Source organism: Convolutriloba macropyga, chromosome 7 (assembly GCF_964194025.1).
Source record: "Convolutriloba macropyga chromosome 7, txConMacr16.3, whole genome shotgun sequence".
NCBI classification, from domain to species: domain Eukaryota; kingdom Metazoa; phylum Xenacoelomorpha; order Acoela; family Convolutidae; genus Convolutriloba; species Convolutriloba macropyga.
In genome coordinates, this window is record NC_134474.1 from 41846823 (window position 1) to 41870169 (window position 23347).

Below are 23347 nucleotides of genomic sequence, written 5' to 3' on the forward strand. Positions count from 1 at the left end.
AAATCTTAGTAGTTGTCTATAATAAAGTGGGGTACCATCTTTGTAAGACGTGTAATGATAAAATAAGCCCTCCCAAAGCTAACTTAAGGCGCATAGCACAATTGATACCGGCCAGTCGTTTGGGAGTAATTCGAGCAGACTGCTGTCGGTTGTTTACTTTTTTTTCTGGATAAAAGGTAGCAGTTGGGATATAAGGGTCTTGTTTTGCGAGAAAAGACATCTTTTGGAAAAAAGTTGATAAATAATTCTGAGCAATTATCCATTGTCCGGGGACCGTCAGTTTTTCGAGTTTCTCCCCCCCCCCCCGAAAACTAAAAAGAAGAACCATAATTTTAATTGATACTCAAAAATTGATGCTCCGCTCAGAATAAATAATATAAATTAATGGTTTGAGCGGTGCCTCCTTAAAAGACGACAACTATAAACTTCAAACAACCGAATTCAACCTATGTTTGCTTATATTTAGAGCGATTTGATCAAGTGAGCGCACAGAATCACTTGAGTTTTATGGTTTCATCTCTCACATTGATCAAAAGCTCTTTTGCGTGAACAATTTTTATTCAACACACTCGTGTACAGTTAATCAACTGTGATTCAAAGAACTTTTCACCGACAAGTAACGGATCTGAACACATTTAGCAAGCATGCTTGATATAAGTGAAAATTAGAAGAATGGCCATTTTTTCAACAACGAAGGTGAGCTGTTCAATTTTGCGTTCACAATTGTCTTCTATTCAGTTTTTGCACTTGAACAGTCCTCGTCGTTATCGGATGTGGATATCGATCGCGTTTTTACGTTTTTACAATCTGATAAGTTTTTAGTTTTAATTGAGCTCGTGGCACAACAGTAGTTTAGCTATACTAAATTTTATTAACGAATGGTAACTAATCTGCAATTAAATTAACTTTTCCTCTATAACAAGAGACACGTGTTAATTAGTCGATCAGTGATTTTTAAACAAGTAAAATATTTGAATTTTAGCGAGAAATAGTAAAATGACTGCCGAATGCCGAAAACTCGATTGGCATGAATTTTATTCTGTATTTATATATGAATGACTTAAGAAAGTTGTTGGCTGCTGATGATTCGATTTGAGGTTAGTCAACATATACTTCTCCAAAAAATCAGCATCGTTTAAAGTGGAACCCTATAATGTTTCATAAAACTGGAAAACTTTTTGAACTGCCTTAAGTTAAGTTTGACGTTATAAGTAAAAATTTTGTAGCTTTTTATATGTGAACCTAGCTAATCTGTTTATAAGAAAGAGTGATACTTGAAATGATTTTGATGATAAAATATGGGATCGAAACTACGCACGAGTTTTCTTTAACAACCCTTTTGGCATGTCGCAAAAGCATAACTACAGGCAGCGTTATGAATCATATTGATTAAGAGATATGCAAGTTTTGTACAACTAACCTTGCAGCGTAGATAACTTTATTAGAGTCACTTCTTGTAGTATATCTGTTATATAAATAAGAAGCACTTGAATACCCAGAGTACATAAATAGTAGCACTACATAACGACTCGGAAGTTTATTTTACTACAAATTACTTGATACCAGTTTTTTTTACAAAACTAGTTTTTTTGAACATATCATGTCAAACAAAAGACAACTCAATTAACTAAATTTTGATAATGAAGGAGTAAGTAAGAACGCCCGGCAAATGAAACGCTCTTGAACTTAAAATCAAACCACGATGAACTAGTACCCAATGAGTAAAATTCTGGATTTGCTTGAAAACTTTTCAATTGAAATTTGACTAAGTGTGATTTAAAAATTTCTTTATAGACGTTTCGTTTTACGGATTGCGGGAGGTTATTCCATATTTTTGTGTCGCAGAACGAACAAATCTAAACCGCAACTTATTGCTTTTAGAGCTATCTTCGCAGAAAAGTTCTATTTGATTCCGCATTGGTCGACGTCGGGAGTGGTTTACAAAGTGTATTTTTAAAAAACGGTAGAAACCCTTGTTTAATTTTTTAGAAGCAAACAATCTTTTTTCTATAAAAAAATTAATCAGGATAACACTGTTCTTTGTTTAGTTCCAGGGTGAAATCAAATTTTTTCCTATTAAAAGTTGCTTTCGAGACCAAGTGATTTGTTTTCTCAAGAAGTTAGTAATTTTTTTCTTTTAAATGTAGCACGACCGCAGAGTAATGTAAGTGAATGAAAACGAGTGCTTTGAGAAGTTGTTTCAACATGTTTTTAGGTATTGAGTTTTTTATTGGGTAAATTGTTTCAATGACTTGAGCCATCTTCCCAAGTAAAGATTTAGCCTCACTTTGAAATCTCAATTGATTCAATTTCTCTCTAATTCGTAATCTCTAATTCATTTTCTTTGAGCCTTTTGCAAGATTATTGGCGCTGGCTGCTCGTTTTGATTTAATTTCGTGTAGACTTTTATCAGAGGTCAGAATTTACTTATCATCTGCATATTGCATGAAATGTGTACTGCTATAAGCGTAAGTAAACATATCATTGGTATAAATATTGAAGATCATAAGACCCAGAATCGTACCATGAGGAAATGCCTTGTCAATTCTCAATTAATCAGATGTAATGTTCTGTAAAACTACCGTCTGTGTTCGCTCGAATGAAAAACTTTCATAAACTGGATTGCGGATGTCTCAAAACCTAGTCTAACCAGTTTAGTTTCGAGTGTTCATTGGTTTATTGAATCGAAAGCCTTTGAGAGATCTATCAACACTGCTGAAAACAAATTGTTTCGATCTGTCTCTTTTCTAAAAAATTCAGTATTATACGTTTTATCGTCTATGGTAGATCGTTTCTTCCGACAGCCATATTGATTTCAACCGAAGAATTTGTTTTTGTTCAGGTAATCATTTATTGGATCTCACAGAACAGTTTCTATGATTTTAGAGAGGCATGGTGTGATTGATATGAGACGGTATTTGTTAAATTGCTCAATATCACCATTTTTAAAAAGCGGTATCGTAAACGCTTTTTTGAGTTGTTTTGGGTAATGAAAAAACTGATGCAGTTTTCTTATCAAATGTTGAATAATCGGCACAACAGTAGGACAAGAGTCCATACTGGCCCATGTAGGAATTGATGACTGTCCCAGTGACTTGTTTCTCGAACAATGTAATTGCGTCTTTACATTCTTAAAGACTAATGAAACAAAATTTTAATTTTTCCTCGATAATTGTTGAACTTTGATGGATTTGTTTTTTTGGACCAGTGTATTTGCCAAGAGTGGGAAATCTGTACTTAGGCAGATTTGCAATTTTCCTGAGCTCGGAAATGAAATAATTGAAAACATTTTTTAGGCAGTGTATATTTGGCTTTATTTTGTTGGAATTACGGATTTTATTAATAAGAAACCATTTCTTTCTGCCGTTTTTAGCAGCCTAAATTAGGCTTTTGTGAAATCTATTAAAATCATCAATGCACAAATGATTTTTCAAATTCTGGAATTTAAATCTCTGTAGCTTTTATCGATTAGAAATGTTTTTTGTTCCTATCTGCTTAGTCGGCTTTGATACCCATTGCTCTGATGGTGAGAAGACATTCCTGTCACTACAAACGAAACACTTTTTATAAAGGGGCATGAAGCTAAAAAAGCTCTTATAAATATGTGTGTAAATTTCTCCATGAAAGTTTCGGTTGGGAATTTTGATAAAAATTGCTCCAATATGATAACTCAAGTGTTTTCCGAAAGTCTTCAATGCTATAACTCCGTTTTCCGGTGTATTAACTGAAACTCAAAACAATTGAGAATTGGTCACTCATAATAGGACTATCAAAATAAAGTATTTAAACAGATTAAGTTCATCCATTTTTTGGTGATTTTTTTGGAACTAAAATCATAACTCCTCCTATTTTTTAAGTTATTTTTCACTTTCATTTTCTCTTCGAATCTGAAGCAACAGAAAGATTCCTTGTTGGGATTGAAAAGGTTCTTTTTGTCAGAATCTGCCAACCAAGTTTCTGTGAAACACTCAGTACAGGTTTCTCCATTATCGTTTATCAAATATTTCATTTGTGCTCTTCTGTTTACAACGCTTTGGGTATTTAATTGATAATTTTTTTACTCATTTTTTGATATTCTCAAAAGCTGTATCAATAATGACTGAGTTTAAATTGATCCGGGATTGATTTCAATATTGCGAGAAGGAAAAATTGTCAAACATAGAATGCTAAAATTTGTTTATAAGAAGGATTAATTCTTCAGTAACAAACTTAACAGTAAAAAGATAACAAAGTGAATTATTTTTAGCTTTTGAAAAAACTTAAAGTATCCCAAATTCTTTAGTCCTTCACGCGGAAAAATTTGAGGCCAACAGGAGTAGAATAGTAAGTAAGCCTTTCATTTGCTGCAATTAAGTTTACAATTTTTTATAATTATATTTAGAAATCAACAACTCAAAACTATTAAATTGCATGGAATACTTCTTACATTTAGAAAAATCTATAACTATAGTTAATTGAAACAGCAGCACCAGTGAATCGATAATTAGATTGATTAGGTTGCTGATGGTGGTTATTGCTGAATTTTTTTTAATGTCTGCGATTATGATGTTGTTTTTATGAAACGATTTGAGTTATAAGAGAAAGGAGCAGGGACGGGATCCAGGGCCAGTTTGTTGAAGTTTTTAGGGCTTCTGTGATAAGATTGATCGTTGTTTTGATATAGCTCTTGTGGACAAATACGGCAACTTGATGTCATTAGTAGATGACATAATAGGCAGTTCTTTAAAAGAGGAACGCAATGTTGAGAACTGAGTTGCACATTATCAAAAAACGAAAGGTTGTTGCTCTCATTTGAAATGTACTCATCAAAAACGTCACTGGCACTGCCTTTAATTTTTGCTCTAAGAGACAAGATTTTGTGCGATAGCAGATGAACGAAGAATGCATGAAAAAATAAATGATATCATCAATTTTATTGTTTTTATCTTTGTTCTGTTCCATGTCTTTCAAGGGAGGAATTTCGCAGATCACACATGCTTCAAGCTTGAAGTTTTCAAAGCATAAACTGAGCAATTTTTTGTGCTCCACAAAATTTTCCGCTGCACATTTGTCATGTTTCAATATGTTGTTAGTGACGTCTTGAATTATAAAAGTTCTTATTTCTTTCCTCGTATCGCTTGAAGACCTTAATCTTTCGTTTGTTGTCTAGCCCCTGCAAGCATTTATTGCGCAATCAATTGGAATTGATTTATCATTTTCAGGCTTTCCGATGATATTGCTACCAATTTCGAGATTCTGGCATTCGTTCGTCGAAGCTTTTTTCGGAAAGTCTCTTACCGGTTCGTAGACATCGTAGACTTGAGTGGCCATATGAAAAAGTTGACTGGTTTGACTACCCTGGTGCATACCCTCCTGTTGATTGCTATCCATCGAACTATTTTCCATTACGGACATAAATTTGTTAATGGTGTTTTCAAAAAACTTTTTCTTCAAGAATTTGAAAAGCTTAGCAAAAGTCTGGTAGGTGTTATGATTACTCAGGGCACTATTTTGTTTTTTATCAAGTATTGTGTTATCCGCTATGATAGAGTATTGCTAACAATGGAATGGCGTTTGTTCAATTCGCTTAGATGATCACAATTTGCATTTAAATTTTTAGGACAAAAAGATTTGATATAAGCAATATTATTTTGCTGTGTTTAAATAAAGAGAGGTTAACTGATTTGTTTAAAATTACACGCTTTTCATTTATTAGAGTCACCCCGTAAACAAATTCAAATTTTCAAACAAATTCTCATGATAAAATGGACATCAGCTTTACTAAAAACAGCAGTTTTTTTCTCTTTTGTGTTTTTCAGGCTCCATTTACCATTTCACAAACGCTAATCTGTAGATAAAACGATAATAAAACTTTTTTGTCTACATTCTGTATTGTATGTTGTTTCACCGAAGCGTGTCATATCGTTCTCGACTTTTCGTCGTTTAGACATAACTTGAATTCTGTTTTAGAAATACCCTCAACCCATGGCAAAAAATTAAGTTTTATGTTGATAATATACTGGTCAACATAAATGGCCAACAATACAATTTTGTGTCAAGAGAAAAATGAACAATTTAAACAAACGGGAGTGTAAATTGTTTCAAATTCTACAGGTATCATAAAAACTACAAAAATAGCCGACATTTTTCGTAATTACTATGAGGACTTCTATAATGTCAGTTAAACTAATCAGCAGATATGGACTTCAACTTAAATAGAAAAAACTGATCGGAAAGTATTCAGCAAATTTTGAAGTTTGTTGCGCCGTGCGCTCGATTCTTTTCATTTAAAAAATTCTGCCTTTAATTAGAGGATGCGCCTCAAAATTTATTTCTTTTTTAATATTCTCAATAGGATAATTATCCTATTGAGAATATTAAAAAAGAAAAAAATTTTGAGAATATTAAAAAAGAAATAAAAAAGAAATCATTGAAAAAACTTCAAGGACATTAACACCAATAGCTATCAACTGAAGGCATCATAAACGTTTATTAAAATCTCAATAGGAAGATATTTAGACCGCACCATAAATAATCGGAAAATTTTACGACAACAAAAACATGCTAAAGTACCGATAGGATCAGTAACAAAAAAATTCCAAAAAATGTTTGTTTCTCTAAAAATAATTATCCCTCAACCCATATCCCTCAACACCCTGTTTTAGAAATACCCTCAACCCATGGCAAAAAATTAAGTTTTATGTTGATAATATACTGGTCAACATAAATGGCCAACAATACAATTTTGTGTCAAGAGAAAAATGAACAATTTAAACAAACGGGAGTGTAAATTGTTTCAAATTCTACAGGTATCATAAAAACTACAAAAATAGCCGACATTTTTCGTAATTACTATGAGGACTTCTATAATGTCAGTTAAACTAATCAGCAGATATGGACTTCAACTTAAATAGAAAAAACTGATCGGAAAGTATTCAGCAAATTTTGAAGTTTGTTGCGCCGTGCGCTCGATTCTTTTCATTTAAAAAATTCTGCCTTTAATTAGAGGATGCGCCTCAAAATTTATTTCTTTTTTAATATTCTCAATAGGATAATTATCCTATTGAGAATATTAAAAGAGAAATAAATTTTGAGAATATTAAAAAAGAAATAAAAAAGAAACCATTGAAAAAACTTCAAGGACATTAACACCAATAGCTATCAACTGAAGGCATCATAAACGTTTATTAAAATCTCAATAGGAAGATATTTAGACCGCACCATAAATAATCGGAAAATTTTACGACAACAAAAACATGCTAAAGTACCGATAGGATCAGTAACAAAAAAATTCCAAAAAATGTTTGTTTCTCTAAAAATAATTATTTTAAAAAAAAATGAGAAAGAGATTGAAAGTGTTTTTGTCTTAAATTAGGTAAATTGAACTTTAAAAACACTGATTTGATTGCCTCGAGTTGTCTCTAGTTATTTGTCAGAAATTTAATTTTGAATTCAAAATCTTGCAAGAAACTTGCAAGATTCTTGCAAGATTTCACATTCAAAAGGCGTGTTCAAAAAAAGTCAATTAAGTTCAGTTTTGCTGATCAAAAAAACTGATATCAGTCATTTCATTTGGGTTTCAGTTAGTTTCAGCCACCAATTACACACAAATAAATTCTCCAGAATTCAAAAACTTGCAAGATTCTTGCAGGATTCTTGCAAGTTTTTGAATCCGAGCTAATTTTTTTTTCATTGAATTCGGTTTTGTAATTTGTTTAATAAACAAAAGTTTGCTTCAAAGATGTTTCCTAAAACATTTGTACCCCGATTTATTTTTTTGCCTTGATTGATATCTTGCAAGATTCTTGCAAGAATCTTGAAAGTTTTGAATCATCTTGCAAGATTCTTGCAAGATTTGAATCCGCTCATCACTAGGGAATTACAAAGGTTCATTAGTTTGTCAATCTACTTGAATTAAATTGAGGTCAGTGGAAACTTCTGTCAGACCAAATTTGTATCATGAAAAACTAGTACAGGTCTCACCGACAAGTCACTTGTCAAAAGACGCCTTTTTTCTATCGCGTAATCAAAATTAAATTCAACAGTTTCTTTGGATGTGGAAATATAACACGTTTCGGTCCAACCATGGGTTAAACAAACTCTAGAACGTATAGCTTAATCTCTAGAAGTATAGCTGAACCATTTATTTGCTCTATTGATTTTCAAAGCGCTCGATCACTGTGAAAGCGATTGATAAGAGTTTTGGTCTCGGTTGAAAAGTAACTTTGAAAAAATTTTTCCGATTTTGTCAAACTTAACAGGAAACGTTTTTATATGTCACCTGTTCATTTGCCTCTATGTTTATTGAGACATCTAAACGATACAGTGCGTCATGTCCAAAATACTTTTGCCGTTGAATGCAAATTATTCGCGCATTAACTGTCTCCAATACTTGCTTTTAATTGCTCTCAAATGAAGTTTTTAGCAATTAAATTAGTCCTGCTGGTCTTTTTTATGTGATTTTTCGCTTGAATGGTGTTTCGTCTGACTCATTTGACTTTTCGTCCAAAATCGGGAAAACCATGTAGCGCCCAGAGGGCATTGAGTTGTCTTAGAGCCCTTCAGCGTTTCACAGAAACTGTTTTGGAGACTTACACTCATGGTTTAAAGGACGGTTCTTAGATGTTGAAGGACGATTTCTTGATAACTATTTCACATCATTTGCTCATCTTTTTTGAAACAAAAATAAAAAATGTGGCAATACCCAGAAGTCATTAGCATTCACGCTATAAATAAACGTAACACATGAATGAAAAATGCTGGAGTCGAAATGTAAAATTATACTTGTCGTGGTTTGCAAAACTTCTCTCCACTTGAAAAATGTTTAAATTAGAGATAACAAATTAGAAACTTATAATGTTCCGTGCTTGTTAGAAACGATTGAAACAATCACTCGACAGATTTCGACCTATTTTAATGTCTCTCAAATGCTGATTGTACAAATGGATGGTACTTTTTATACAGCATTTGGAAATTCAAATCTAATCTAATCTAATCTTTAGCAAAAGTAGTTCAACTTGATAATAAAAATTGCACTATAATTAGTTCACCCGCTGAAAAGCAATAATTTTTTCATCCATAACGGTAGACGACCAGACTGTTGTGCATTTGAATCTCACTTTTATCAGACCATCGTGATCTCTGATCAGACAACCGTCCACGCCACCATCCATACTTTTGTGCGCTGGAAATTTTGATCAGATTACGCAATTGGAACGCACGATTCAAAGTGTGAGCTCAAAGATAGTCTCATTAGAAGCCACTTTGGCCTAGGACTTCAACTGATATGAAAAAAAGTGCTGATCAAAATGTACTCAACGCCTTTTAAAGTTTGTTGTACAGTCTGCTGGATTCTTAAATGCGCATGCAACTCACAAAGGCACGAATTTATGAAAACCCGTGTTAGAATATCGATCAAACTATAGTCTTAAACTTAGTGAGAAATAGAAAGAAAGTTTGACTTACCAGATTAGAAAGACAAGCAATATGACTTCGATCAAAGAAATTATATAAATGAATCGTCAAGAAATGGTGCTTAGAATCAATATTCGGTTCAAATTGGTGAATCTAGATAACTATTATTAGAGTTAGATTAATTGATGTGAAATCTTCCCAGCATGTATTAAATGATGATGATATCTCCGGAAGTGTGAATGAATTTTTAGAAAAGTGCAAATGCATTCCATTTATGGTTCCCTTTGCGACTGATTTGCAGAAGCAAACCATATTGGGTAACCTTTGCGACCCCCACTATAAATTACGGTGCTAAGATTAGTTTTGTATCTTGACTTTTTCACACCGATAATGGGTATATATCCAGCTGATTTTTGAGTCCTTTTTCATCCCCAAATTCAAATCACCATCTTGATCTAATAATCAGATCTCTCCTGTAAATCTAAATTCTACTGTAAAATATCATTTTGTTATTCTCTCATTTTTGAGAAATTAATTCTTTTACTTTATTAAAAACGCTTTTTATTCCGCTTGCGAAATCCATAACCCAACAGGTTATGGGCCCAGCAATTTTCTAAGTCATAAAATTAATTTCCAAAACAAAACTAATTTGTTGTTGACAGTCATAATCCTTTTCTGCTTAGTACCTTTTCTTTTCACAACTGTTTTGCCTGCTCAAACTCCAATGGATCAAGAGACAGTGAAGCTGCTGACCTACACAGGAAAGGCACAGGACTTTCCAATCTGGAGCATAAGATTTGTGGCGATGATGCAGACGAAGGGACTCTACAAATCACTACTGGGGACAGAGGAGCAACCCAATGAGCCTGCGCCACTGGCCAATGGGGCAACCAATGATGAGAAGAAGAACCATAAGGTGCTGAAGGATGCATATGAGAAGGAAGTTGCAGACATCAAGGAGAAACGGAACAATGTGTGGTGCCATCTGGCACTGACTCTAGATGCAACAACCCTCATGCTGATGAGACATGACTGTGTGGGAGATGATGGCATTGGAGATGGAGCAAAGGCTTGGAAGCTTTTGCAAGAGAGATTTCAGAGTGTGGTCACGCCGACAGTGGTGACTTTAGTGGCACAGCTTGCTCGACTGCAGCTCGAGGATTCTGAGGATTTGGACAGCTTCTTCATCAGAGGACAGGAGTTGCTCACAAGGCTACAAGAAGCAGGGGAAGCAGTCTCGGAGACCCTATTCAACGCCTTGGTCCTCAATCGTCTGCCAATGAGGTATGAAAGTTTTGTTATACAGGAAAGCTTCAACCCGGCAACGAACTTTACAGAGTTGAGGAAAAGGCTGCAGAACTTTCATGAGAGCACGGTGCAGAGACACAAGAGACAAAGTGGTTCAGTGGCACTGGCAGTGAAGCGTGACTTCAAGAAGGGACCCATGAAAGGAAACTGCTTTGTGTGTGGGATCCCTGGACACTTTGCCAAGGACTGCAGGAGGAAGAAGACAGCACAATGCAGAAAGTGTGATGAGAAAGGTCACCTAGACAGGGCATGCAGGCAACAAAGAGAAGGAGGCAAACATGAGTCAGTGGCAATGGGTCAAACATTGGCTACACCAGACGAGGAATGCTGGGCAGCTCTTACCCAGTGGAAGACAGCAGGCATGCTAGTGGACAGTGGTTGTACAGATCACATAGTGACGAACATCGATGCGTTCCTGGACTTTGTGCCCATTCAATCAGTGGTCAGAAATCCCAACGGAGAGGCTTCCAGAGTGGTGGGCAGAGGCTGTGTGAGGATCAGCATACCCTCAAACAAAAGGGAATTCCAATGCGAACCCGAAAATGTTCTGTGTGTGCCGAACTTTTCTTCAAATCTCCTATCAGTCTCAAGATGCACGGAGTGGGGACATAGCTTCACTTTCGAGAGAGGAAACAGCTTCATGAAACTGCAGAAGGGAACTTGGGTAAAACTAACACAAGAAAATAATTTGTTTTACTTACCCTGCAGCGTTCTAGAATTCAAGATGAGTTCCAACAGCGTGAAACTTGACAGTGCAAGGAAGTGGCACAGACGATTGGGTCATTTGAATCAAGTGGATGTGGTCAGGAATGCGCCAGAGACAGTGGGGGAACTCGATGATGTATGCAATGTGTGTGCATTGGCCAAGATCACAAAGACTCCAGTACCAAGAGTGGCAGAGATCCAAACAGAAGAGAAGCTGGAGAGGGTGTTCACAGACGTCATGGGACCTTTCAGAGTAGAGTCACTGCCAGGGTTCCGGTTCTGCATAGTGTTTGCAGACCAGTACACGAAGTTTGTGTTTGTGGAATTGCTTAAGGCAAAGAGTGAAGCATTGGCCAGTCTGAAGAAATTTGTTCTCAGTGTGGGGACGCCCAAGAGCTGAAGCAAGACAATGCGAAGGAGTTTTTCTCAGAGCAGTTCAAGACGTACTGCTTAGATGCAGGAATTCTACAGGAAAAGACCATACCAGAGACGCCACAACAGAATGGGTTAGCTGAGAGGTGCAACAGGACACTGCTGGAGATGGCAAGATGTTTGCTCATTGACTCAGGACTTCCCAAGATGATGTGGGGAGCAGCAATTCTTCACGCAGCAAGGATCAGGAACTTGGTTGTGAGACGAGGAGAAGAAAAATGCTCAGCAGAGCTGATGAGAGCTATAAAACCTAAGCTTCCAATTAGTAAATTATCTATTTTTGGTTGCACAGTCTTCATGAGGAAGAGGGACAGAGAAGTCAGCAAACTTGAACCCAAGGCACTGGAAGGAAAGTTTGTGGGTTACACTGAAGGAGAAAACGGATACCTGGTGTACATACTCAACCCATGCAAGATGATGGCAGTTCGAGATGTGGGTCGGAACTGGGAATCTGGCACCCAGATGATGGTCATCAAGACGATGACAACAGAGAACGACAACACACATCTACTGCAATAAAGGAGGAGTGGCATGACGCAGGGAGCGTGAATACTCAAGAAACAACACTGAGACAAGAGGCCTCGGATTTTGGAGAAACAGCACTAGATGAAGGATCTACTGCAACAAGAGGGAGTCACAGAGACTCAGTGTCACTGGAAGACAGTGACACAGAAGACTTCTCACAGTTAGAGTTAGTTGGCTTCAATGAAGATGCACTGGAACAGAGCAGAGTCCAGACGAGGGACACGAGAAAGGAATGTTCCGCAATTTTTTGGAGAAGTCAAGTCCCATCTTGCTGTGACTGAGGGCGACTATGTGGAACCCAAATCAGTCTACGAAGCCAAGCAAGGTGACGATTGGGACCAGTGGTACCGGGCAATGAATGACGAGGTCAAGTCACTCCAAGACAATGAGACTTGGGACCTAGTCAGACTACCCACAGACAGGGACGTCATACCGGGCAAATGGGTCTACAAAGTGAAATTGCGACCCAGTGGTCAAGTCGACAAATACAAAGCACGCTATGTGGCAAAACGCTTCAAACAAGTGGAAGGACTGGACTACTTTGAGACTTTTGCGCCTACCTATAAGCCAGAGACATTCAGGATTCTACTTCAGCTATCAGCGAAGCAGGGCCATGTGATGCACCAATTTGATGTTAAGACTGCTTTCCTGCACTCACCAATCGAGGAACAAGTGTATCTGGAACAGCCACAGGAGTTTGTAAAACGCGGATCAGATGGGGAGAAGTTAGTATGTCGACTAAATAAATCAATTTATGGTTTGAAACAGGCTGCGAACAACTGGTACAAAGAGCTTGCAATTTTCCTACTGAGACAGGGGTTCACCAGAAGCAGGAACGATCACTGCTTGTTCGCAAGATCAGAGGCAGAGGATCACACCTTCATCTTGGTCTGGGTTGACGACACCATAGTAGCATCAAGCAGTATGACAGTGGTATCTGATGTCAAGAAAGCACTACAAGCAACCTTTCACATGGAAGACAGAGGGAGACTACACTGGTTTCTGGGTCTACGAATCAGACGAGAAGAGGGCAAAGTCACAGTTGACCAAGAACGCTACATAGAAACAATGCTTGAGCGGTTTCAAATGGATCAATGCAAACCCTCAAGAACTCCAGCTGATTTGAATTTGAAACTTCAGACAGCACAGAACGGAGACGAAGAAGTGGACCAGAGGATCTACAGAAGCTTGGTTGGATCACTTCTGTATCTGGCCAAACAGACGATGCCAGACATCATTTTCACAGTCAACATTCTGTCCAGGCACATGAATGCACCTACCAATCAACACTGGACGTGCGGAAAACGACTTCTGCGATATCTTCAAGGTTCAAAGGTTTAAAACTTACTTACACAAAAGAGGCTAGTTTTGATTTAGTGGGGGAAAGTGATGCAGACTGGTCTGGAAACGTGAACGACAGAAAATCAACAACGGGCTATTACTTCAAGCTCAACGGACGTGGCGCAGCACTCAGTTGGGGTGTCAAGAAGCAGGCCACAGTTGCTCTTTCTTCATCAGAAGCAGAATATCAGGGCATGGCAGCAGCAGTTCAGGAAGCACTCTACCTGAAGCAACTTCTAGAGGATTTTGGCATCCAACAGAAACGTCCAATAGCAATTGGCGAAGACAGCCAAAGTTGTATCAGACTCTGCCAAAACCCAGTCATGCACAAAAGGAGCAAGCACATCGAAACAAAGTTTCACTTCATCCGGGACAAGACGGAGGATGGGACTATTTCAATTCATTATGTCCCTACAGACAAAATGGCAGCGGATATCTTCACAAAGTCCTTACCCGTTTCGAAAGTGGAAACATTCAGAGCAGTTTTGATGAAAACAGACTCTACGCAATCAGCTCAAGTCTGAGTGGGGTTTTTAAAACATCGATCAAACTATAGTCTTAAACTAAGTGAGAATTAGAAAGAATGTTTGACTTACCAGATTAGAAAGACAATCAATATGACTTCGATCAAAGAAATTATATTAATGAATCGTCAAGAAATGGTGCTTAGAATCAATATTCGGTTCAAATTGGTGAATCTAGATAACTATTATTAGAGTTAGATTAGTTGATGTAAAATCTTCCCAGCATGTATTAAATGATGATGATATCTCCGGAAGTGTGAATGAATTCTTAGAAAAGTGCAAATGCATTCCATTTATGGTTCCCTTTGCGACTGATTTGCAGAAGAAAACCATATTGGTTAACCTTTGCGACCCCCACTATAAATCACGGTGCTAAGATTAGTTTTGTATCTTGACTTTTTCACACTGATAATGGGTATATATACAGCTGATTTTTGTGTCCTTTTTCCTCCCCAAATTCAAATCACCATCTTGATCTAATAATCAGATCTCTCCTGTAAATCTCTAAATTCTACAGTAAAATATCATTTTGTTATTCTCTCATTTTTGAGAAATTAATTCTTTTACTTAGTTAAAAACGCTTTTTATTCCGCTTGCGAAAGTCCATAACCCAACAACCCGCTTCTAGAAGAACTCAGAATCCATAAATTTGGTAGCAAATTCTCCAAGAAGCGTTTCATGGATCGGTTGTTGTACCTGTCAGTTAATTCGACGTGTTTTTGCATTTTTGCCGGTTTTTGCATGTCCAACTGCTCGCTAAATTCAAGCTGTGGCCACTTGATGGGCTCTCTAGGTTGAACACATTTTTTCCATACCACGTTTCGGTCAAGCATGGTTTTTTCAGAGTTGCGGTCCTAATCTGGGAACACGCATGTCAGGTCCTGAAAACGCTTTTTTATTGAATTTAGAATTAAATGGGGCATATGTGGATGAGGTTGGTATGTGGTGTTTAGACACAGTACAGCAAGTCGAGTGGGAAGATAAGTGGAGTGAATGCGAAAGTGGAGGAGGTGAAGCAGGTAATGTTGGACAACATTGACAAGGCCATCGAGAGGGGAGACAGACTAGAGTCACTCGAGGAGAGGACCACACAGCTCAGCCACGAGGTCAGTTCATATAGCTACACATAACGAAGATAGCGGAGCAAAAAGTTACCAAACTATAGTATAGATAGCCACATATAGGGGATTTAAAGCTTGTTTTTCCCTCCTGCGATAAAGATCATTTTTGTTTCTGATCCTCTGAATCTGTTGTGGTTAATACTTAAATTTTTGACCAGGATACACATATTTGAAATTAATGCCTACAGTGGTTACCAGTTTATAGCAATTTCCATCTTCTCTATATTTTTTTCAGACGGAAACAAAAAAATCTATGGACAAAATTTGACAGTGGAATTTTCGGAAATTCGAGACTAATATACGAGTTTCATTTTTAAAACCAGGGCATATAAAGTCCAGTCTATTAAAAAGATCCTCTTTAAATCCAATTACATTTTTCCACTCACTCCGTTGAATTTTTGACTTCTGAGAAATAAGATGAAAATAGTTTCAGCCCATTTTCTTGCTGTCTGTTTACTTTCTTTTAAATAAATTCTGTTTCATTTAATAAATTTTTTTGTGCCAGAGGACTAACAATAGCTTTTATTTTCATTGAGAACGTTGTGAAAAATTGGGCTAGCTTAATGCCCAACTACCGAAAAAAACTACCTACAAAGAACGTGGCTGGCACTTTCCGATGCCAACTTCCTTTCAATGCGAAAAGAGCTTAAATTTTGTCAAAGTGGTTTCCCTAAAAGCAATTGAAAGCGTTAAAATCGAAAAAGAATCAAATAATTGTGAAAATCAGTCACGATAGGCTGTAAGGGTTTAGACAAAATTATAATCCCTTTAATCCTTTTGCCGCTCAATTTTACCATTTAACGTTAAAAGATTACTGAAATGAGGTATTATACTGCAATTAATCTGCCGCACTGCGGTGGAAAGGGTTATTCACTTTTCAACTTCCAGTTTAAAATGAAAAACGGTGTCAGGAAAATTTATAAGATACCATTTTACTCAATGCCATTTTACCCCGTGCCAATTACCCAAACTGCCAATTTACCCAAGGCCATTTTACCCAAAAAGAATTTACCCTGAGTGTCAATAACCCTACTATACAATAAATAGTATAATTAGTACCAGTATATTCTGAACAATTAGGTACCCGTCAAAAATTAACACCGTATTAAGTAACCAAGTGCACCTAGTTTAAACATTATCATGCTGTCCTTCAGGCATTAAACAACAGTTAACAAGTTATGAAGTAATCAATTGTACTTAAATTTAACAGGACGCAACAACCACATACACTAAAATATATTAAATAAACCTTTTTGAGGCATCATTTTGAGGAAAAGTTTGAAAAATATTATAAAAAGAGTATGAGTTCACTTACTTGGAGTACGTCCCAGAGGAACCGATTGACTTTCATCATTGACGGCAATGATTTTCACAAAAAATTGGAAACAGAAATGACAACGAACTGAGCACGTAGAAGCGAAACAAATTGTGGGCAAAATGAAGAGAAATGCCAGAACAGAGCAGAATCCAGTAAACATTATGATCAATGCCAATTGCATCAGATATTGCAACACAATTGTCCCTTCCGACACGATCAGCAATCAACAGGAGCCTCAATGGGCAAGGAGTGAAAGAAAATAAAAAGAGTTACCCTTAAAAAACAGACATTTTGTTATTCAGGCACATTTTTAAGAAATCTGTCTGTATGATACTGGTAAAGAAGATAACGAGCGAATGTTACCTTTTGGAACCGGAGAAAATCTGAAATCGTTGACAACCAACATCTCCTCATGGCTTTCATGGCAGTCAGAGGCCTGCCTCAGAACCTTTCTCGAGAATATTTTGCTCGACACTACAAACGAGAAATTCAGTTTAATTAAAGTGATAAGTGGAAATGAGAAAAGAAGCTGCAAAAAGTATGGGGTGATAATTGAAAACGTTAAAAACATTGTAAACAATTTCAAAACTGATGCTATAATTTCTTATCTCGATCTTCAGCCTTGTATACCCGTTCGCAGCCTTCTTTGCCTTTTGTATTCTCTTTTCATTTGTATTTGTCAATACATATTAAAAAAACGTATCTCGAAAACCAGAAGTCTTAGAGCATTAATTACAATCAGATCAAAGATATTGGGTAATTTTTATCAAAATTGGTTACTTTGGGATTTGGTAAGTTGGCATTTGGTAAAATGACTTTGGGTTAAATGGCATTGGGTAAAATGGAAGAATGGGTAAAATGGCATTGGGTAAATGTTCATGTAACCGTGAAAAACTCTGACTGGAATTTCCATATAGGACCAACGCTTTTTCATCCACGAATTTTGTGAGTATGTTTCACTCGCACAGTGTATTAACAATGGAAAAGTGAAATCTGGTAATAAAAACGAGTATATTTACTCAAAATTTTTTAACCGATAGACGCTCGTAATGACCATGACGCCAGTAATTCAGGTATGTCAAATCTCGCCTCCAAAATATAAAAGCAAAACGAACTGAGCGGGAATTTAAAACTTCGACCACTTTCGAAGCTTCCAATTTTCCGCAGTTTTTCATATTTGTATCTTTTTTGAAAACTACCGAGGTGAAGAAAATAGTTGGCATTTTGGCATTTTAGCAAATGCTACCTGCTGAAACAAAACATTTTGTAGGAATGCAAACGCTTCTGAAATAGCGTACCAAATGCACTGATATTCTGCATAAAAAACCACGCACATAAAAACGAACTTTTCGAACTAATGCAAATTTTTAAAGTACTTTTGCGACTTCACATTGAACTAATCGTTTTAAAAAGGAATACTTTTTGCGTTGAAGTCGCTCTGCTTCAGTTTCTTTTTTTTGAAAACATGGGAAATTATTTAGCTGTTTATCCAATGATGATTGCCATTTTGACAGCCAGTGGCTATTTCTAATTAACGGCTGGACTAAGCACGTGTAGGCCAATTTGTTTGTTTGCTCACCTTCACAGTCAAAACCTTTTTTGCATGGTATCTTTTCTGACCAGAGGAGGCGTTTTGAGCTCCCTGTGCACATTCATGCACTATTTATTTTACTGTTTAATTGTTGTCACAGCCATATATTTGTCCGATTATTTCACAATTGTAATAAAGCTGGATGAAATAATTAAACCTTTAAAGTGGTTGAAATATGCTTAAAATTGTCCGCTTTAAACCATAACTATGAATGATATAAAGCATGTCCTTATGCACAAAATCTGTTTCAAACAGAAGTTGTTTTCCATTGAAGACAATCCGAAAGAAAACGAGTTTTGTTTTGAAACCTGATTCACTGTTTTGAAAGCAATTTTATCCACTTATTTCAGTTACGAGGGTATTTTTTCAAAATATTTGAAACTGAAGTTGCTAAATATTGTAGCTTGAAACGAAGGAACTTTTTTGAGTGAACAGCCTTTTACAGTCCAGAAGTTTTGCATTGTTGCTTTGTTGTTTTCATTGCGGCTTTCAGAATTAGCTGAAAGTTAAGCAAAGATTGCAGCTTGGATTATCACAATTTTGTTTAATTGTACTTCAATGTAAATTGCTTCAGCTGATTGTCACATCAAAGTCTGGGTTCACCGATTGAAACCATGTCTCAAAATCAAAAACCGCCATCATCATCATCATCATCATCAGCAACTCCATTATTAACCAAACATAATAAACAAGTTATCCCTAATAAACACAACGCCCGTGATAATCTAGACGCACAACCAGATCCCGAAATTCTTTTGGACACTTTATCAAACGCAGCAGGCGTGAACAAACGGACCTCCGTTTACAATCAAGTCGTTTCCGAACCCCTAAAGACCTCAAAAATAGGTCCAAATTTAGCCCAAAGATTTGGAAGAAACCAAAACTCCCAATCCGATTTTTCCTCTTCCCAGACCTCGTCCTCATTTCAAAGTTCCTTCGGATCGAATTACAGATCGGGTAAAACTTCTGTGCCCAGTACCCCAATGTTTTCGAAAAGCGTAAGCAGCAAAAACGAATCACACCATTCAACGAAAGAGAACCAAGCTCGAGTCGTGTTTGCAGACGACTCAACGAAAGAGCAGCCAAAAAAAGACCGAGGGCTTCTCAATTATCTAAACCCGAGTCGCTCGAACAAAGATGCGGCAACCTCGTCCGGAATTGGAAAAACTCCGAGAGAAAGCAGTTCCGAGGGTGAAAGCCGGAAGGTAATAACTCGATCCGGTAAAAAAGTACCAAGTAAAAGCTGCCTTAAAGAGTCATCCGCTTCGTCTTCGGCCGCGACTCCCGATCAACAGTACGACCAATATTTGAACAGCTTAAACGAAAGAATGAGTGGTAACTCGGGAGAATTGCAGAGCTCGGGAGGGTTCAGAAGTTCGCGAGAGTTCCCGAGCAGCAGCGGAAGAAGCGCGACAACTTACAGTAGTGCCAGCTCCTCATCTTACCAAAACTACTTCTGCAACTCAAGTGTTTTAACGAAAGTAACAAACCCGATTCATGCTCGACAAGTTATACCAAAGATGGGAACCAGAGGGGGAAGCGCGACTACTAGAAACCACGATCAGGAATCCATTTGGACAAACAGACGTAACGATCGCAGACACTCGTTTGAAAGACAGATTTCTAAAGGAAGACCCCAGGACTTCGGAGATGGTCCGAGTTTGGGTTCTAGAGTTCCATTTCGACATCCAAACAGTATCATTACATCAAGTTCGGGAGGACCCGACTCGCAACACGCTATGACAAGTCCACATTCGTCTCAGTCGCCGAGTGACGACCCTCATCCGTTATTAACAGCATGCAAGCTGGGTTTAAACGACCAATTGAGCAGTTTGTTAAACCCGAGCTCCAATTATGACTTGGAGAATTTAGTCGACGATAGTGGTAACAACGGACTACATTATGCAGCCTTTTCAGGACATTTAGAAGTTATAGTCACGTTGATAAACGAAGGCATGACCATTGAATTATGCAACAGAGCGGGTGAAACTCCTATTGATTTAGCTACTAGAAAGGACCACAATGTTGTAGCTGAGATTTTGAAGTTAGCTGCAGATTATCAACGAAGAGAAGCCGACGTTGCCACACTAAAAGATCGTCTTCAACAAATAAACTCTGACAATACAAACCTTCAGACAAATTTGAACTCGGCTTATGAATCGTTAGCAGTAAACAAACGAAATAACGCCACTCTGGAGCAGTTGCACATGATCAAACAAGATCTAGCTGATGTCATTGAGAAGACACGGAACTGTCTGACCTCAGTAGAAGTCGGTTGCGACCAAAAGCTTCGTCAGCAAATGTTTGAAACAACGACAATGCTTAAATCTTTGGGTTCCCGATGTCAAGATGTTAGAACTCACACCCCAACCGAGCAATCGCTTAATCCTCGAAACTCGAACCCTGTACTACCCAACGGCCCGTCCTCGAATTTCAGTTCCTCGAACAGCTCCGAGATCTTCCAGCAGACAAAGCGTCAGTGCTTACGTAACGGAATGCATAACAACAATGCTCTCGACACCGTGGTTACATCACCTGAGCATGCTAGTCATGTGCGATTACGATCAAAGTCGCTAGGGGGCGACAGAGTAAGAAACTCAAAGATTCAACGCACCCACACTGAAGAATATTCGACCGATGAAGCATTGCAGGCTGGAAATGAATATCAGTTATCAAACTCCGAGACATCTGTTCGGAGTTCAAAATCAAACCATCCGCCTATTATAAGCAGGAATCAACGTGATAGTGTTACGTCATTGGTAGTCGAAGATAGAACTAAACCCTCAATCCCGACCAATCAGAATAGGCGACCTTGGTATGACGGAACCGAGGAAGAAATCACGTTGCCGACTGGTCAGAAACGAAGCACGACAATCGGAAACACCGGGAGTTACGCAACAAAAGATGATAAATTACGTCATCGGAATAGCGGGGAGGTGTTGTTCCGCGTCTAAATTGAAATTTTATTACAATTAAGTTTAAAAACTTTAGTTCATTGACTGGTATCATAAAGCTATTTATGCTGCTTTCATCAAAGTTTGAGATTTGTTTTCATTTAGATGTTTAAAGTTTGTGATCATTACAATTACACGTTTTTCAAGTTTTAATACAATAAACATATATTTTACACACTGTGTTCAAATCAACGTCAAAAACGCTACAAGACGTAAATATATTGTTAGAGTATTTGTGGAGAAAATAAACTTTGCAAAATTTAAGCGTAAAAATTGAGAAATTTATGATCGCTAGTCGCCTCAAGGACTGTTCAAAAGTGCCGAAACCTTTGATCTGTTCGTGTTTCGGCGCCTATAAATTATTTACGCTTTAGATCATGATTGTGTTTATAACCAAAGTGAAGTAGACAAAATTTGCTTGTTGACTTCATGTGAAACGCAAGAAACAATTGTTAAGTGACAATATTTGCGTTTTTCTAAAATTTTGGAGCAAAACATAATTGTTGACAAGAGCTGAAGCGAGTGGCGTATTTTGATCAGGTCGCTTTGTGAAAAGAGTCCTTGAATGCTGTGAACCAATGATGGAACTTATGCCTCGGTGATCAGAGGTTTGAACTTTTCAGCACTGAAAAAGTTTTTTCAGTCCCCTTCAATTTGCGGTTAGTTCAAACTAGCGCTCATCTTGAAGAAAAATGAGATACACTGGAAACTTTCCCATGTTAAAGCATCAGTGTTGAATATTACGAATTGTGGAATCTTTGTAGAAATTCATAAATGTATCAATCTAGAATTTAATTTTGAGGCAAATGAAGCCACTTTCTAATTACACCTACTATTATAGGTGTATCTATATGCAATGATTCCTCGAAGAATGTGCAGGTTTAATTATTAAACTCCCTTTTGTAGGACATTAGCAAGACAAAACTCAATAACGTTTAAAGTAATGAAAGCTTACAACTTCACCTCGAAAAATCATCTGATTCCCCCAAATTTATCCGATTACACCGAAACAGAATTTAAATCGTTTTTCAAAAGGTTCGCCGAAGTTTTCTTAAAAGATAATTGGGTTGTTTACGACACATTTTGAGAAATGCACATATTGAGAGCTCCAATTCCAGCACTTTTTCTTTATAATCTTAGGGCCTCTTCATGAGAGCTTGAACAGCTCATCTGAAGTCCTCTTGTGATTTTCTTTACGTTCATCGGCTGTAAAATATCATGTTGATTTGTTAATAAATTCAAATTACCTAAATCATGAGCTAAATTTACCTGAAATATGCCCCTATTTTGGGGTACTCAAAGTTACCTGCAAGGTAACTTACCTGCAGTCTGAAAACTTCTTGCAGTCCTATGTACAATTTACCTGCACAACGCAAGCTCGAGGTAAATCTATAAACCAGCACATTTTACCTAAAGTTTTAGGAAATTTACTCTCACAGAAAGGTTCAATTGAAACTGAGGAATATTACAACGTTTGCGAAATCTGCAGAGACTAAAGTTTAAACTGGATATGCACGCAGAATTGCTGTATATTTCTATCAATTGAATATAGCATTTTTTTTAAACTTTTCTGGTTAGTCTGTTTACAGTAAGCAGCTTTTTTGATTTCATTTGTTTTCGAGCCTTTCATTTGATCAATGGGAGCTGCTTGCACCATTGTCGGCGTTGCTTACGTGATTTGTAGTTCCTAATGATGACAGATGTCCAAAAGCTCACTTAGATATCATGTTAAACAAGGGGATTTAGAACAAACGTTGAGGTAGTCAGTCAAACGAAACCCAAAAATATGCTGTAACCTGCCGGAGTAAATTTTATTACTTGGCGTAATTTAGTTCTAATTTTAACCTTCAACTCATTTCAAACTAATTCATACTTCTTTGCAGATTATTTCACTTTTGTGTCCGTTTCATTTCCCGATCCGTGATATCTCTTGTTAAAGCTTTACTTTTCAAAACAGGCATTCAAAGTGAAAAGTGAAATTTGCGTTAATAAATCCAATATCATAATTGTAGTGGCCTATCCTCTCCGCAACTAGCAGTCAAAAAACTTTCCCCTCTAGGAATCGATGTTGTCGGGACAAACCGACATCGGGTCCCCCTCTTAGTAAGGAACAGTAGTGTAAGATTCTGAACTTT

At 37.2% G+C, this 23347-nt stretch overlaps 1 protein-coding gene across 3 annotated transcripts in view; it reads left to right on the forward strand.

Annotated features, from left to right (window-relative positions):
- LOC142342876 (vesicle-associated membrane protein 7-like) overlaps positions 1-23347 on the forward strand; it is an 87474-nt gene that overhangs the window by 28411 nt on the left and 35716 nt on the right. Inside the window, exons 4-5 of one of the 3 annotated variants that reach the window (XM_075394516.1) lie at positions 15182-15334; positions 18833-19011. In XM_075394516.1, the coding sequence (XP_075250631.1) occupies positions 15182-15334; positions 18833-18868 (189 nt within the window). In that variant the 3' untranslated portion in view covers positions 18869-19011. Of the gene's footprint in view, positions 1-15181; positions 15335-18832; positions 21388-23347 lie in introns of those variants that run through there. The other 2 variants (XM_075394514.1, XM_075394515.1) reach the window with 2 other exon arrangements.